Source organism: Falco punctatus (assembly GCF_963210335.1).
Source record: "Falco punctatus genome assembly, chromosome: 9".
Lineage (NCBI taxonomy): Eukaryota > Metazoa > Chordata > Aves > Falconiformes > Falconidae > Falco > Falco punctatus.
Window position 1 is genome coordinate 3,381,578 of NC_137589.1, and position 18,334 is coordinate 3,399,911.

At 38.1% G+C, this 18,334-nt stretch overlaps 1 protein-coding gene across 2 annotated transcripts in view; it reads right to left on the reverse strand.

Moving 5' to 3' along the window:
* DOCK1 (dedicator of cytokinesis 1) overlaps positions 1-18,334 on the reverse strand; it is a 317,964-nt gene that overhangs the window by 253,734 nt on the left and 45,896 nt on the right. For both annotated transcript variants that reach the window (XM_080403104.1, XM_080403103.1), the window contains exons 13-21: positions 16,885-17,010; positions 15,346-15,470; positions 14,939-15,037; positions 13,697-13,769; positions 11,866-11,969; positions 11,221-11,404; positions 5,067-5,164; positions 1,601-1,690; positions 1,039-1,139 (exon numbers count right to left, since the gene is read on the reverse strand). In XM_080403104.1, coding sequence (XP_080259230.1) covers positions 1,039-1,139; positions 1,601-1,690; positions 5,067-5,164; positions 11,221-11,404; positions 11,866-11,969; positions 13,697-13,769; positions 14,939-15,037; positions 15,346-15,470; positions 16,885-17,010 — 1,000 coding nt within the window. The remainder of the gene's footprint in view (positions 1-1,038; positions 1,140-1,600; positions 1,691-5,066; positions 5,165-11,220; positions 11,405-11,865; positions 11,970-13,696; positions 13,770-14,938; positions 15,038-15,345; positions 15,471-16,884; positions 17,011-18,334) is intronic.

Here is an 18,334-nt window from a genome sequence, read left to right on the forward strand (position 1 = left end):
AGAAAATAACATTATGTAGACAGGCATCTTGATATATGGGTATATATTTGAATAGGAGTAAACTGCCTAAGAATTTCAACCTCTCTACTTAAACTCGTGCAATAAAAGGTGAGGAGAAGGCAGGGATCTGCCATGCCCACAGGTGCAAGTCAAGCCAGAATTCAGCTCTTTCAGTATCTCAAGCTTAAACATGCTTCTGCCTCCCCGCATCTACAGACCAGAAGCTCTGCATGCCTACCAGTGAAAGGGCCACCTTCAGATCTTGCTAATAAAAAACCAGACACTGGAGGATGCTTCATCTTTTACCCACTTCGCCTGAAGTCTGCAACAGTGGCTACAACTCAGCAGAGTGACGGTAGTATCAAAGTTGGGACTAAAGGCCTAATTCTTCTTCACTATTTTGAATCAACAGTTTTCAAACGTTTTCTGGTCACATAATAAAGACTGCACAACAGCAAAGTGCACACCAGGTTGCCCAGAGTGGGTTTGTTTTCCTCCCAGCACTGCAGAGATACCCATTATGTATTTTTCCTCTAACACTAGCAGTCTGAAGCAGCAGCAGCAAAGATCCTAACTGTCAAGAATTACTGAAGATAGCAAAAATAATGGACCTTCTAGTTTTTATTCTTCACCGTTTCCTCCCCAAAGTGACAGTAATGCAGATAATACAGGGCAGAACATCAATTTAATGCACCAAACAACATGTATTTGAAGCATTTTAAATGACATTATTTCCTTCTCAAGTATGACTGAGAATTGTTTATGAATATTTTCCTTACAAAACAATTCTTGAAATCATCAAACATCCCCTCCTTCAATACAACAAAATCAAGACTTCCTCCTTGAAAATGACCTAATGTATTACTACTATTATTTCAAGAGAGAAAGGCATACTATCTCCAGTCTTCTTCAAGAACCTCCCATCCTCCCAAGCTCTATGAGCAAATTCCTAATTAACCTCCATAAACAAGTATCTGAATAACATTATCCGGAAAAATTAGACAAGCCACATTAGAAAAAGTAAATTTTAAAATTTACGTGTAGGCTAGCGTTGCACTGAAATGCTTCTTAATGTAGGTTTCCAAGACAGGATTAAAATGTTGAAATTTTCTGTCAGCAATCAATCCAATGATAAATACCTGCAAAAAACCAGCATAATTAATGCATTATCCTCAAAATTTTCTTTTTTATTTTGTATATTCACCCACATTTATTTTCAGAGAAGACACACTAATAACTGGATTTTTGTTATCCTCCCAAGATATTAATATTCTCCGTTCCTGTGAAAACTTCCTGTTCATAACAAAGTTCTCTGTTCTAAGCAGAAACTTTCTGTTTCTGTCCTAAATTCTGCTGTTAATCCACTAAAATGACTGGACTGAATTGCTTCCAGCTTTTCCGGGAGGATGACATGATGCAACCCAACCCCCTTTTGATCGAGGCCAACTGAAACATCAAATATGATTTTTTAATTAATAGCTAACTTACAGCTAAGAACTTTTTTCATTAGTAAACTTCATTCTATCTTTTACACCATGTTTGTTTAATTTATTAATTGTTACAGTATCTGTATTTTAGTCCATCCACAGTGCAAACTTACCAAAGCATCAAACACTAATGTGTCAAATGTTTCACTCTCCGAGTTCTCCATCATTATGTTAAAAAGTGCATCCAATGTGTCTTGAAGAAACTACAAATAAATGCACAAGTCATCACATTTTACAGGAGAAATGAAATTCAGATTTCATACAGGTTTCTACAGACATATTTTTCATTCATTCATTTTAAAATAAGTAAATACATTTTAAAAGTTAGCCAAAAAAAGGGAAATCGAACATTTTTGTTTTCAGCAATTTTTCAGCAAAATATTTTTAGTTAAGTTGATTATCTATATCTCCATATCACTCAAAAAATAGAAAAAAGTCAGGAATCACACTTGGTACACCTGAACAAAGAGTTTAATCTATTACAGTGAACGAACAAAAACGTATTTCAAAACTCAGTTTCAACATACAGTCAACAGGATCATGCAGTTTCTGAAAACTGATGTTTCAGAGCACAAACCAGACAAGCAACTGAGTCTCATGCCAAATAATTCAAGTCATCCTCAGTAATTTTGAGCTGAGCAATGAAAAGTGCACAGCATATTGCTTTTCATGACTGCATAAACTCAGATCCACGATTTCAAGCGACAGCACACATGCAGGCATGGAAAACAGAGCACACAACCTTCTGCCCCAGCCCAAAACCTACACGCCTCTATCACTGTAACAGAGGAAGAGTCTTCACTAGCCAGTTGGCTGGACACCCTGATCTGTGCAACACGAAAGTAAAAGCAGATTAGTGTCAGGAAATTCAAGTTCAGCAGAGGGACAAGAGCTCTTTTACACATGTATAATTACAGTATTTCTTCCCGGTGACAGCAAGTAATCCACGCCTGGCCCAGAAATACTCATCAACACAGTTTTTACCAGCATGGGATTCTGTGTCTGAGCAGTTTCTTCCACCAGATTACAAAAAACCAACACGGGCTTCTCCAAGGCACAATAAGGATGGATCGTGGCCTCAGTTTGTATTTGCTTTTGTTGAGAAAGATGGGGTTCAACATGGATTGTTCCAGCATGTCTGTCTCAAATGAAGTAAAAATGTTTTTTCTCTTGTAGACAAGGTTTAATCAGGAAGAATGTCTGAACAAGCAGAAGGCAACTGATTCCTGAGGTTGCAACTACAAAGAGATTACCCTATAGGCTGTGGGAGCAATGGAAAGACAGCCTGACTCCCACCTTCCTGCCTTAAAAATTGTTATCTATGCAACAAGTCTCCTAGATCGAACATGATTCACCTGGACCATCAACTAAATCTGGAGTTAAATCTCAGGAATTAGCCTCCACTTAGCAGCTCACGAAACACTACTGAATGCCAAACTTTCTCAAACCAAGTGAACATGGAGCCACAGTTTGAGCTGCTAATATCTGCAGATGAAAAAACAGAAAAGCCAAAATGCTTGCAGCTGATTTTAGACTTTAGTTCTGGGGGAGATCCAGCTCATAATCTCAGCAAAGGATCTGGGGGGGGGGGGGGGGGGGGGATCAGGAATTACAGCCTTCTCATCACAGCTCCGTTCATTCAATTAAAGAACACATGCAAATAAAGTACATATAACCAGCAGCCGGCAGGAAGGAAAGAGTAAAGTGCAAGTCTGAGCTTTGACAGGAGAAGCTTCTGTCTTGGTTTGAAGAGCAGTAGTACTCCCAGATCCCAAACACTGCCTGGCCAAGTCCCTTTAAAAACGACGAGTGATTAGAATGCCACGTCATGACCGATCAAGCCTTCATTTCACATTTAGGGATCATATATTCACTTTCATTAGGACAGTTCAAGTTTTAAACCTGTTCACAAGGAAGTAACAGCAGGAAGAACAGCGGATAGATGCTTTTGTTGTATAAAGCAGCAGGAAAACATTTCTCAGATAGGGAGCCAGTATGAATAATTTCTAAACTATTAGTTTACATTCTCATACCCTATAGATTCTGGGCACAAATTGAGTCAGAGCCTCTCTTAAAGGGGGATAACCATTGACAGTTTCCATACACTATTGAAACAGTCAATCCCAGAATGGGTATCTTGCCTGATCTCTGCTTAAGTGATAAATGAGCACTGGTAGGCAGAGACATTTTACTGGACTTCTGAAAAAACAGGAAGAGTTTAACAGAAAATTTGAGTAAGTTTTATCATGTGTATTTTTTTAATATACATAGACTGTACTATGTATCATTTAAAAGCATCAACGACAAAAAAAAAAAAAAAAGCTGAAATAACAGAAAGGGCCAGTTACAAACTAGATATTACAAACGTGCAACAGAGCAGTCTACACAAAGATTTTCCGAACACTGTTGTAACAGATGGATAACGTAAACAGTGGTCTTCTATAAAAAGAATAAAAACGGTGGAGAAAGCAGTATTAAAAATTCCCTCTTCTATCCTATGCATAAATCAAGTTCTGCTCAAGCCCTATAAAATAGGGAGAGTATGATTTCATACGAGTCCTGGAACAGCGCAGGGAGCAGTGAGCATGTGCCAGCTGGAGAACTGGCTCCAATATGTTTTTTACTTAAACCTCATTTGTGCTGCATTCTGATGCTTCTAAAATCATCTATATCTATCAAGCAGTAATCTGCTGTACACACTCTGATGTCATTTGGAGAAGAAGGAAGATTACAAATGACAGAACTATGACAATGCTTGGCAGAAGCAAGTATCGGTGTCAAGTTTTTAGCTATCAAATGATTCACAACAAAACAGAGCAGCTAGAACCTTCCTGAAAAACAAACCATGTGGGATACTATTTTTAACACACTCAAAAAAGGATAATATCAGCATTCTCAGATGTCATAAGTTACTTCAAGATGAGGCATTCATTATGCCTCTATTAAACTAATTAAAATCCAGTGAGGTAAAGAAACAACACAACAGGCCCGTAAGGGTCATCTGTCCTCAATACATTACCTCTTCTGACACTTTTAGATTTGATTTATTACAACACATTCAATAAAGTCCCAGCCCATTCCATTCAACAGCTAAATCTGTCTTTATGTAGGTCTCTACAATCACTCAGTGGCCTTGGCAAATGTAAATAACTTGGCTCAGCTAAATAATAAATACAAATAAAAAAAAATAGCAGCACACAGTAGGGTTGCATTCCACATCCATTTTATATCAGCATGTGAGAATTCCAAGATGTTCTAATCTTGCAAAGAAAAACACCTTTTGCCTTCATGTATCTGTATATATATAAAAAAAACCTTACATTTTCAGAAACTTGCATTTTACATGTGTTCTACCAGTAATTAACATCTGAAGTATTCTTTGAGGGAAGGAAGAAGGGGATTAGCATCCTGAAGGCTGAGAGATACCTGGTTACAATTTAATGTGCAAGCATGCACGGCGGTGGGGGGGCACGTGTGGTGTGTGTGCGTGGAACAAAACAAAATATATGAATACCTCAAGATATGGGATTCATCAAAATTATGATACCAAATTTATTTTTAAAGAAATTAACTTTTTACCTTAACCACTTCACCACCATCAACCTTCATCAGCTGCTTCAAATTCTGCTGCAACAGGTTGGTGTTAGATCGCCACTTCAGAAGCCCCAGGAGATCAACTGGGAATAAGAAAAACAATTATATCATGCAGGATATTTACTTTCACTGACACACCATGACTACATTCAGGACAAACAGGTTTAATTCCTTAGGTCAGCCATTTTCACTGGACAACAACGTATTTCTAGTATGCCTCTGACACTGCAGAAACCTAGTACAATAGTTCTATCATGAAAGAACTCTGAAAAGCTTTCAAAAAAGCAGCCTGCTCTTCAAACGTCAGCATTAAAATCTAGGCCAAGAAAGTCTGATCCTTCAGTTTTAATTTGTTGTACACAACAGTTGTGTGTTTAGAAAAAGATGCCAAAATGAAATTAGTCAGCCACCAACACAGTCATATCTACAGGACCGTGACTCTTCCAGCATTAATGTTTCTAGCTTCTTTGCTCTCACTGAATAAACTGAAAAGAAAATACGGCACAATGCAAGGCAAACAGTTGCAAACTAAGCTAATTCAGTGGAAAGCTGTCTGCTTAATAACTCATAATGCCCAGATTGTTTCCTTGCTTTCAAGTGATGGAGAGCTAGGGTACAGATCAGATCTCGGAACAAATCAACTGCAAATGGTCTTGTCCCCAGATTCTACATCCCACTATTAAGATCATGTCACTTCAGCATTCACTGATAAATAAGGGAATACAGAAGGCAAGTTCTCTCTCTGTTATTAGTCACAGAGAGCCACCACACCATTTTTCAGTTTCCTTTACAGAAAACTTCTCACAAGGAACTCACAGTTGAGGTTCCCCTGCAAATAAGCATGCTAGTAAACAGTAACAGCCACACTGGAGCACCAGTGAGTTAAACCCACCCTAGCATTTGTTGAAATGCGACCTGAATTGCCCACAGCCCAAAAACCCCAAGCTCATCCCACCTTAGCCAAACCAGCGTCAGGGAAAAATTCCTCCCTGCCCCATTGAAAGTCAGTTTTCAGCACAAAACAAACTATTTGTCAGTCATGCTCGGTAGAAGCCCCCAAAAAGATACAAACAGAAGATTTCACAGAATGTCTACCTTCAATTCAGCCACTGGATATCTACTGCACGTTACCCACACCCCAATATTCAGTGAATTCTGCCCAATATAACTCTCCAAGGACAGGCAGCTTCTCGCAGCCAATACCCCCTCACTTCTTTTATTCAAACTTTCAAAGCAATCAACAACACTTTTGCCAAGGCATGCATCTGCAGATTATATTCTTGAAATTATATGCAGAGACCCAGAGCAGCTGCTATATTTTCCCCAAAACCTTTCATTCTAAGCAATAAATAAAATTCTTTCCAGTGGAATGAACTGCAGTTCTCCTTGGGATAAGATTCCCCTTTGAGCAGCACTCAAACCAAGCCCTCTTACCATCTCTTTGGGAGCAGAAATAAAGAGCATTTTACTACATGAAAGCTTTGAACAATCCAAGCCCTTTTCTTTTCTTTTTTCTTTTTTGTAGTATAGCCTACAAGAAGTCTACAGGCTGAAAGCAAAGTCTTAAAAACCGAACAGTAACAGAGAAACTACTTCTGGAAGAAAAGGAAAGATGCCTCCATAAGTTATCCAAAGTGTTTCATGAATATGCTTATATCAGATTTCCACCACTGAATTTGGTTGCAGCCTGATTTCTAAAAAGGCGTCAGCTTGACAAAAGAAATCATCTGAACAAAAGCCAGCCCACAGACTATCTCTGAAATGCATCATGTATTGCCCCAAGAAAACAAACCCACATGTACTTTCAGCGTGATGACACAGCAAATGCTAAATGAATATACACATGAACAGAAAATGTCAATGCAGTCCAACTACCAGAAAGAGAAAAATCAAATTACAGTGTACACTAAAAATGTGCATTCACTCTGTTACTGAAAGCATTAACCCCAGTAAAGTACCAGTTGATCAGTTAATCCTACTCATTTAATAGGTCTAGGTATAGAGTAACATATGAAGTAGAACAGGATAAGAACGTAAAACTGTATTTTAGCCTATAGTAAATAGTAATACCGTAGTCAGACTAGGTCAAGTGACGTTTATGTGATCAGAAAATATCGGAGGGAGAAGACAGAACGAGGATTTCCAATTGCAAAGGGTTAGAACGAATGTCTAGCCTGACAAGTAGCCAATAGCAACTTTACTTTGTTTGTGTTAATGTAATATGTGATTATACTGCCTACATATAAAGATTTTCTTTCACATTTTATTTAGCAATTGGAAGCAAGTGGTCCAGCTTCCTGGTTATACACTTCCCTTGATTTGTATCTCTGCAAAGGTTTCCCTATAGAGATACCAAAACTCTTCTGAAAGCCAGTCACCACTGAATTGAAGTTAGATAATATTTCCTTTCTAATTAAATTGTGTTCTTCGAAATAATCTTCCCTCTTGACTTTAAGCATTTCATTTTCCATTCTTTATGACGTGTTTTATTTTAATTCCATATTTATATCTTCATTTTTATGCCACTATAGTACCTGAACTTGTCATATCATGTGTATCACTTTTTGTTAAATCAGTTGTGCTTATGAATAACTAAGTAAAATTCCTCTTGACTATTTTCTGAAAGCCTAGTCTCCTTGGTTCCTCAGAGTCCTGACTCCACTATTGTCTAGAGGTTTGCATTCCTCAGGCAGAAAAGAAAACTTAGAAATACTTTGAATAAGCCTTACAGATAGCTCAGGTGCTTCACAACAGCAAAGACACAGGTAGAACACCACATGGCTCTCTGGTTGCTCATAACCAGAAAAAATTTTCAGCAAGCCCATTAATGCAATCTCAGTTCTATTCCCATCACCCTGATGATGAAGGGACATCCATCTGGATAGTCCTGCAAGAGGCACTGCTAAGATTTACTATCCACAGGCAGTATTCACATAGAGGGAGATGTCACTTTTGATGCTATTTCGCCCCTCCTTCTGTGTTTCTTGGTATCTCCAGCTTCTAGCTGACAGAAAAAGAAGATTGTAATACCAAAACTACCTTGCCTGCACAGGAGAACAGCTCATTTTGCCATAGATCAACAGGCTACTCTGAAAAAGGAAAATAAAACCAACGCACAACTCTGACTTGAACACAACATCAGTAACAGATTCAGAACAGACCCAGCTATCCATTTACCCTAAGAAAAGAAGGCACAATGTTTGCCACACCAGAGATCCACCAAGATGCTGTCAACTGCAAGCAGACACCCCACACCATATGGGTTCAAATGTCTCACATCTGAGTTTAAAAAAAAAAAAAAAAAAAAAGAAAACCAATATAAAAAAATCAAACAACAAAAAATGCCCCACAAACTTGGTGTGTTGTCTGCTGCATTCAGTGCTCCACAAGACGGAAACAGTAGCAAAGCTCGTGTGAGGTACTGGTCAACCACCCCCTAGAGAAGGTGGGGATCCAGTGCCACACTCTCTGTTGATACATCAAATGACAGCAGCACCGTCAGTCACGACTTCAACACATACATCTTCTAGAGTTTCATAAAGTTTCGTATTAATTCTTAAAGTCCAGAATTTTGATATAGAAGCTCTACTTCATCACACAAAAATGCACTTAATGTTTCTGTCAAAGTGTTCCTTTGGCCCATAAAAAAAAAATAAATGTATTTGTTACAGACAGTCTTGAGAGTAGAACAAAACCATGCACTGCCATAGTCCTGTGGATATGGGGGGAAGAATGTTCCTTTCTGCCTCAGACAGCAAAGGAGGAGAATCTGGCCACTAGGCAAAGTGATGATGGACCGCAACTTCTGATGCCTCCAAGAGCAGATGATCTCACCGATTCCTGAGAAGGTTGGGGGATTTGCTTGTTTTCAGACAGTCCTTGCCTTTGGCTTACATTGCTACTCTTCCTCAAAATTAAATGCAAAATCTAAGAAGAAAATGCCAGGAAACGTGTTGCTATAAGATTTTCTGCCACAAATCACAACTGCTCAAATGTTAATTAAGTAGATACTTCATACTATCACTTTCTCAGAGAAAATAGCTGAAGTCTTACAAGTGGCCAAGTCTGCTATTTTGGAGACTTCTCAGATGCCAAGGACATCAATTATTAACAGAAAAGCAACATTAATAACTCACAGTTCATAAAGAACTAAAGTCAAGTAAGTGTTCAAAGAGCTTATATACAAAAAAGAGTCTGCAACTTCAAATACAATGCAGAAGGAGCCATATGAGTTATTAGCATACTTTCAGAATTATTACTAAAAGTAAGTCTTAAAGGCAATTCTAAGATACTTAAAAAGGGTGAAGAAAGAACTATTATAGGGAACTAAATGGAGGAAATTATGTTTTGGCTCACCATTTTGGTAAACGAGGATAGTCAAGGATTTTTACATACTTATTTTTAAGAAAGTTAAAAGAAGAATATTAACCAACAATTTCACAGAAGTTAAAATCAGCTTCAGAAACTATTCTCTGAACAGCACTGCTAATTTCTAGACAAAAAAAAAATGATACTTGATGGAGGATTTTAATGATGAAAATTTTTGGGTTTTTTCTAAATTGCATAAGGATACATGGTGATCTTTTTTATAATATCAAAATACTTTGAAGAAAAAGAAAAGGCTTTGATAACTAAGGAAAAGTTTCACAGACAACATAATTAACAGTAACAATAAAGATCAAGAGTTCAGAGAAAATTATATGCAAATGAAGCATGAAGCAATGCTCAGTCTTAATTTTAATAATAGTTCTGCAAAAGCAATGTCAATATATTGATCACTAGGAAATACTCTAACTACTAAACAAGCACTAAGAAAGACTGACAGAAAAAAAACCAAACCACCCTAACCATATCACAAACAAAAAGCAGCTCAATTCCACATGCTGTTTTCTGCCTTCTACAAAACCCCAAAACCACAGTGTTACTGTTGAGCTGTGATCCCATCTTTGCTATGAAATTCCAAAATCATTTCTGATTTTTTTGCTTAACACCCTCTTAGGCTATAAGACTGCCAGACTGCAGTGAGCCTGATGTGCTCTGAATATGAAACACACCTAGGATGTGCTGTTACAGATGCCACTAAAAAACACTGCAATAAAAGTATGAGTTGACTACGAAGTTGTACCAGAGTGGTAACTTTCCCCCTTGGACAGAGAACTCCTTAACGTGACAATCCAATCATTATTCCCACCCACCCCCCATGCCAAGCTCTCCTCAACCACAACCTCGACTCCCGACAGATCTATCCGGACTGAGATCTCCCTTCTCCTGAGTCACGAAGGAATGATTCCTTTCCCTGGCATGACTCACTCACATCTCAATGACCCACCCACACTCCCAAGTCTGCTTCTGGTGCAGCAAAGAGAACAAGGGACCGCTCCATGGCAACGAAGCACAAAAATCAAAGAGAGGGCACAGTCTGGAAATGTGAAATATTTGCTTTGGTGGCTGCCATCAGCTCTACTTTCCACAGCCTCTGGATGCAGTCAGCCAGCTGACAAATGCACATGAAAAATGTATAGAAGGCAAGTTTCAAAAGGAACAAAACACATCAACTCCATTCCTGGTGGTCTGTGTTCATGTGACGATGTGTGAAAATGAGAGTGACCTCCATGCAACACATTCGCATGCTCACATCCCTTCTGCCCAACACAAGAAAACATCAGAGTTTTCTTCAGGCATAAGATACAGATATTGCACCTTGGAAATAACACAAAACAGCTTATTTGGGAGTACAGCCATGGTTTTACTCTTGAAAGCAAGCCCATCCTCTTCCTTAGCGCTATTATTCATACCCACAAAGTAGTAAAATGCCATGGAGCCTGTTTTCAGTACCATTCTGTATGAAAGCCTCAAGTATACAGCAAACAATATTCCTGTTTCCCTTTAACTTGGGATACTTCTGTTTTCTTAGAGACGTGTACTGCTCTAAAGCAAAACAAAGCCCAGGGGCAGAGAAAAGGGTACACAAACCCAGTAGATGCTTTTGCTGCATCCAGACAATTTAATCTGAGACTGGTAGGCAAACAACCCACAATTTATTTATAGAGAAAGGGGGATGGAGAAGGCAGGAAAGTCAGTACATAGAAACCCACTCTAACTGTAAGGAGCAGAAGCTCCAGTAGTCCTATGAACTTACCGTTCTGCGTAAGTTTGGTTGAACAAACTAGAGTAGAGATCTGGAAAGAGTCTTTGCTGATGGTGCAGCTGCCAAGGTTCTGCATGCTTTTCCCTGTTGCAGAGTGTCCTTTTTCCTCCAATTCTATTTTAGTAGACGGAAGACTTAAATATGTTGAGGCATCCTCCAGCTTCTTTGCTTCTGCCTACAGTGGTATTTTAAATACAACATGAAACAGTCTGGAAGTATCTAGTGAAAAACATTGGTAATAATAAAATTTTATTATTTACACTGGATTTTCTTAGGTTTTCTTCTGAATTGGAGCTACCCAATGGGTCTTTAAAAGTAATTTAGAACTAACCTGTCTACAGATTGAAGCCAAGATGTGATGAAGAGCTACAGAAGTAACTTTTCCCAGCCATGAATACCCACAGAAAACTCAGTAACAAGTGCCTTTAAAACTAAAACATTCATAGCAGAATATATTTAAGGTTTAACAATCAATCTGCCAAATATGCAGACTGCACAGTACTTTCTATTTAGTTGCTTTATCTAACAGAATAGTCTATAACACATTTTTCTATGCAATTCTGTAACAGCAATTCATTAAAAGTCAGTCAACTGAGTGAGCTGCTATGGAAAGACTATAGTATCTCAAAATTCTACCTTGTAAACTATAAGGTCATGTTCTCCATCTCTCAGAGTTGTTCCATCATATCTCATGAGCTTCACAAATGCTAGGGCAAATATTTTCTCAGATTTATCTTTGGCTGTTACAAAAAAAAAAAAAAAAAAGAATCACACCACATAAATCACATAATAAGTATTTTATTCTTATACAGACAGTCCACCTAGATTTCAGAAACATAAATAACCTGTAAACGAATGACCACAGTAAAGATTCTCAGATGAGGAAAGTGTACAAGAAATTAGGAGAGTCTTTCAAATGCAAGACAGAACCAAATAACCACAAAAATAAACACGTAAGGATCTGACCACACCAACAGCAACTAGAGGCTTAATATTTCTATATTCTGTCTGTTCTTTTAGAAAGCTGGACTAAAGCAACTTTTTAAAAGCAAAATAGAAATTTGATGCTTTTATCATGTTCAGGTTTTTAGGAGTTAGAAGAATGGCAGCACTTGGTACCTAGAATAATGATTGAAAGACCAGCACTGAGGATCTCATCAGAGCTCTGTCATTTGAAGGGGGAACATTTGAACCAAAACAGAAACTGGATCTGTAACTACAGATGAAGTGCCTAAATGTCTGAAAGCTGACCCACTCTACAACCACCACGAACAAAAAAATGCATTCAGTTTGCTCTCATTGTTCAAAATCTATTATCAAAGGTTAAGTAAAAACAAAGCAACAGGGCAAGCAGAAATCAGAAATTGTCAAGAAGTAAAACCAGAAGGAAAGTGCAATAAACTTGAGACAACCCAAGAACCCAGTAAGAAAGCCGTGCAGCCCTAAGGCACAACTTCTATTCAATAATTAAACTACGGCCAACCTAAATTTTTGAGTCATGTCAAAAATATTTCTGACTCTAGTCATCTGTAGCACACAATCATAATTTTGACACTAATGACACTGATTTCCAGCACATTGTTTTCATTGGCAAGTATCACTCTCTAAACTAAGGAAATCTTTTATTAATGATCAATTTGCAAAATATACAGCTTCAATAACTGCTATGGGGTAACATACTACATAATACACAGGCATTAAGAGTATTACATGTCTTATAATGCATCCAGTAGACACTGATTAGTGCTTTTGTCTACATATTTATTCTACCGCAGAAAATTTTGCTGCAGATTTAGAAAGGCTTTCCTATCAAGAAAGCCAGCCCCTGCAATCACTATATGGAACGAACATTATTGCAGCCAAGGCAAATCCCCAAACTTTACTACAAAGCAACTGTTGACAAATGGAAAACATCTAGCTGTCTTGATCTGATCCTCAACAGCTCAAAGCATCTCAGCTGCCAGCAACATTACAGGAAAGCCGAGGAACACCCCAAGGTCTCAAATACCTTTCAGACCAAAAATACTTAAAACAACACAAAACAAAAAACAACCCCCAAAACCCACAGTCAATCTGACAACCAGAAACCAAGTTTCCTAATAGCAAAGTCTTCAATTACAGATGCTAAGACTACTGTAAACTCTTTCACATTCCCATTTCATATAATATTTTTACTACTCCCTGCCCACCTACCTCTAAGATATACAATACCACAAACCTTTCAGTTAACTGAAAGCTTTATTCACTAGCCCTTTTATTTGACTTGAAGAGATGACTGGAAAGGAAAAACTTGACGTCGACAGGTAAGAGTGAGAAAGATGTAAAATAAAACAGGCAGACAAAAAAACTTATCCTCACACTAAAAGCGATTACAACAATCAATTACAGATTAGGAATTATCCCTGTTTCAGCGATTTTGGGCACCAGACACTGACAAGAACCGTAATGAAAAGGCTGAATTACTCACAGTCCTGTGATGATCTATGACGGAACGTGAACCTCAAATGACTGCGGTTCACATCTTCAATGGGGATTGCAACCTTCATATGTTGGGAAAGAGAATGGAGAAAGAAAAGAGTCAGTACGGTATCTTCAGACATCATTGACCACTACCAAATCCCATCTAGACATCTTTCAACAACATGCTTGGCACTTTCAAAAAGGTTAATTGCCAGCTTCATTTGGCCATAGAAAACCTTGCAAGGTCACATATTTCCCAGGAAAATTACCAATTCTTGCACCAAGAAAGAAAGAAGAAACAAAGCAAGCCTGTTAAGTTACCCAACAAAACCTGTAACTTCAGATTGTTCACTCCCCTACCACTCCCCCCAGCTCAGGAATGAGCTCCTCTTGTGTTTCATCATCAAGTTTACCTCTACCAGTCAACAGCAGAACAGTGAAAATTCTTAACATATCCATTACCTACGCAACACTTGTAGGCATACACTATTAGTGTATATCTGATCTGTGTGTTGCCAATGTGCAGAGATGTAACCAATACTCTTCTTCCCCAGTATTTTTGCTAGTCGTCGTATTTTCTTAATCACATCCACAGTCAGGCCCTGTGCCGTACACTGCCCCCTGACACACCGGCTAGGTTTCTGTCATTCCCTAGCAGCCGCTTTCTGTCTATAGCTGCAACAAGAGCACCTTTAGACTTCAAACAGCGGCGTGGGGAGTACCCGCAAGTCCTTTCTCAGGACACACTTACTGCTTACACTGAATACAGCTAGACAGAATATATTTTCTAAGGCTAACATCGGCCTCCTCTGTAATATTAAAACCTGGCATTTAAGCAAAAATGTTATTACCCAAGCAAATTCAGCAAGTTTAAAGCCCATCAGCTAGATCCCAAAACACTGATGAGTTCAACACTATGGCAATTATATTTTAACCTTAATACCCTGTTTCTCTAGGTCAGCTTCAAGGAAAGAGTAAAGCATTCCTACAGAGATGTTGTAGTGCCTCTGTAACAATCCTTTTCACCAGAAGAATTAAATAAAATTCATTATGCAATATGTTGTGGTCAAATCTATTTTCCAGCAATCTCTGAAAGCCTTCCTTAGCAGAGCCATTCCTTTTGTCCTGCTAAAAACACTCACAACAAGCACTGAATTTCCCTAGTTCTGTTTCTCATGGCTTTCCACTAAAACTCATGTTAATTGCATGTTAACCCCCACAGAGGAAGTTACTGTAACAGTTTATATACCTTTACAGTCTCAAACCAGCGGGGCTGCTTTACTTGATAATATATTACTGACTTGTACTCTGAGATGGCTTCGTCACCAGCACCAGGAAAAATAACGCTCTTGAAAACACAAACAAAAGAGAAAATGTTTATGTCTGTCTTTAACTCTACTTCTTTATTAAAACAAAAAATAAATAAATCAGTGAAGTAGGTCAAAATAAGACAGAATGGCTCATGCCCAGAGCTCCTCATGAAATTAGTATCAAAGTGCATGCACTGATATGACAAAATTTATTTAGTTATGACAAAGGAGAAAGTTTTGTTGTAAATAAAAACAGGGGCTTAAGTTGACAAACAAAGATGTTGAAAAGGCTTAAACAGATAAGTATCAAAATAAAAAAAAATCCAGACATTAAATATTTTAGTACCTCTAATCTTTTGCCATCTTCATCATAAACAGACACTGTAACTTCTACATTCTTTGCTGTTGTTTTACTGCCTTTGTCAAAATCTCCCTGAACCAACGTTACATAGATGTCATTACGAACATCACCTACAAGAAAAAGCAAAGCACAAGGTTCTTAGCAATTTTCACAGTGTACCTGCGGGTTTGTGAAACCAATGATACACAGAAACAATGACCAACACATTTTAGCAACAGCAGTCGTACATATGCTATATGCTGTAGCTTTTAAATGTTTTGCCATGTATCTTGAACATTCAAAACTAGTAGTACTGAAAACAGCTGCCTAGCTAAAATTATGCCAAGACTTCTAAAGTCTGAACTATTAACTCATAATGCAGCAAGCTGAATCAAAAAAGTCACACATCATTTCTGGACTGAAAGAATGTCACATCATCATTAAGAGTATAAAAAAACACAGCATAAAAAACACCTCTGTTCTACTTTTTTATTTTATACGCAATTTCTTTCATTATTAATTTCAAAGGATGAGTTTCACCACAGTCATTCCTTTATCCCATACATGGATCTTTTGCAATTTAAAAATACTTAACAGCCCAGAGAGGTCTCTTTAACTTGTTACATCGGGAAGTGGTTTGATGTTTTTGCTGGCTTGGGGGGTTGAAGGGAAGGACTTTATTTAGCTTTATGTCTTAAAATGCTTTTCAAATACATCCCAATTTAACTGAAATTTTAAAAACTAATTGGGGAAACAGGGGATTTCCAATAATTTCATGAAGCAGATGTTTTACGTGCCAACACAGGACTGTAACAAGCAGAGGCGCTGAGGCACTTAAACCATACGGGATATATATAGGAAAACATCTGACAAACGCACACTCAGCAACCACAGGGAGAGCCGGAACTGGGACAGGTTTTGAAAATATCTAATGGATACTCCAGAGCTCATCAAGCTGGAAAGGACAGTGTGGAGGTCTAGTCTGTTTCTTATAGCAGTTTTTTGAGAAGTACCATGGTTTGGGGTTTTTTTTGTCAACACCAGAATTGAACATCCATAGAATATATGTATTAAAAAAGCAATAAGGCTTTCTTGGAAATACATTATCCAAATTGAGTACAAACCCCAAAAGACTTGCACATCTCTAAACCAAGCCTGTTCCTCTGAAAAGATCTTTCTGCTTTCGATTCATCACAGAAGATATAGGTCATACATATGCTCTTGCTAGGGAGATAATATGAAGCGTACATTTCATATACATTTTTCTTTACTGGAAAAAGAGGAAAATTTCCACTGTCACTGTGACACCATGTCTTGGGGGGGGTCGGGCATGTAGTTTTATTTATTGATGCCACACATGGGACGTATTAGCAAAGTATTTTATGTTTATTTTAAATTAGACAAAATCCTTTGACGATCCATTATTTCTGATGTAAACCATACCTCAAATTCATCTCCCCTCCCCTCCGCAAAGCTTCCATACATAGAGATATTTAAAGAAGGCTAAAATGTAACAAAGCAGCATTAATTCATGCAATGACTTACCAGGCATAATAATCTCAGGAAACCCCATTTTCCGAGCCACGGCTGTTGACCTATCAACTAAGTGTGGAAACTCTTTCCTAATCTGATGAATATCTCCTGGAAGAAGTTTCAAAGTCACCCACAAACCTGTTGTGTAAAAACCACAATTATTAAACTGGTGGGATTTTTTTCCTAGTTACAAAAGAATTATTTTTACGCATTCTAAAATGTAAGAACATACATGAAGGTAACTGCTCTTCATTTACAAAAACTAAGGCTTTGGAAATTATTTTAAAACAATCAGAAAAACCCCACCACTTCAAGCAGAAGCATCAGTACAACACATGTATGCCTGATTATATCAGACCTCATGAAAAACTGTATAAAAGCTTCACCTGGAAGCTTACTGGCTGATAAAGAACCTGGGAAACTGGAAATCTGTGAAAAATAACTATTCAGGCCTTTGTATTGTGCACTTTGCACCAATACCATCTAGAAGGCCTCTTGCTAGGGAGGAGTTAGGCATATGTTTAACACCAGAGGCATGTATCTTCCCTTACACAGGCTTACTAAAGCCAAAAATCTTATTCACAGCCTAAACATTTCAATACAACAGGTCTTCCTTCAGAAGAAAAACAGGTTAGCAAAAGCATACAACAGACAGCAAGAAAGAAATGCTCGGCTATCAGCTGGACCTACCGAAGTCTGGACTGTGGGAAACGCAAGCAAGACTACTGTGCCCTTGGCAAGGAGCCAGAGCAACCCTAGAAGAATCCCTCCTGCTTGCAGAACCAGACTTCTCTTACCACTGAAGTCTTCCACAAAGGCTCTCGTGGAAATACAGTTATTAAGCCATTAGCAGAACTGCCACAAGCTTGTATCTATCCTTTGAACTCCCACAAGTTCCTTCTAATGAAACGTTTATCTTCCACGGGAAGAAAGAGAAGTGGCAACATGGATTTGAATGGAAGAACTTAAGTATTACAACCAACCAATATCAAGATGCCAACAAAGGCAGCACCAACAGCAGATACATACCCTGAATTGATTCATCACCACCACCCCCATATGTTGTTTCTGCTGCACTGAGCACAAAGAAATCTACAGCATCAGCTTTACATAGTTGACATTTTTCTCTTCAGTAGCACAAGAAACCACTAAAATGCCTCTGCTTGCCAACTAACATCAGGCACACTTGTTACAGGAAAAAGAAAGATACCAAAGTGGGGGGAAAAAAACAACAAAAACCAACAAAATAACCTAACCAAAGTAGTCCTACGCTTGGTAAAGTGAGTGGCAATCAAGTTTAAGCACAAAATAATTACAGCAGCAATCTGTAGAAGAAAATCCTAAAATTAAAATCTATGAAAAAGAAACCCAAAAATATTCATTTATAAAACAAATTGTGGGTTATCTTGTTACATACACAATTAACTATACATTCATTTTGTATGTATTCGGCAGCCAGTTT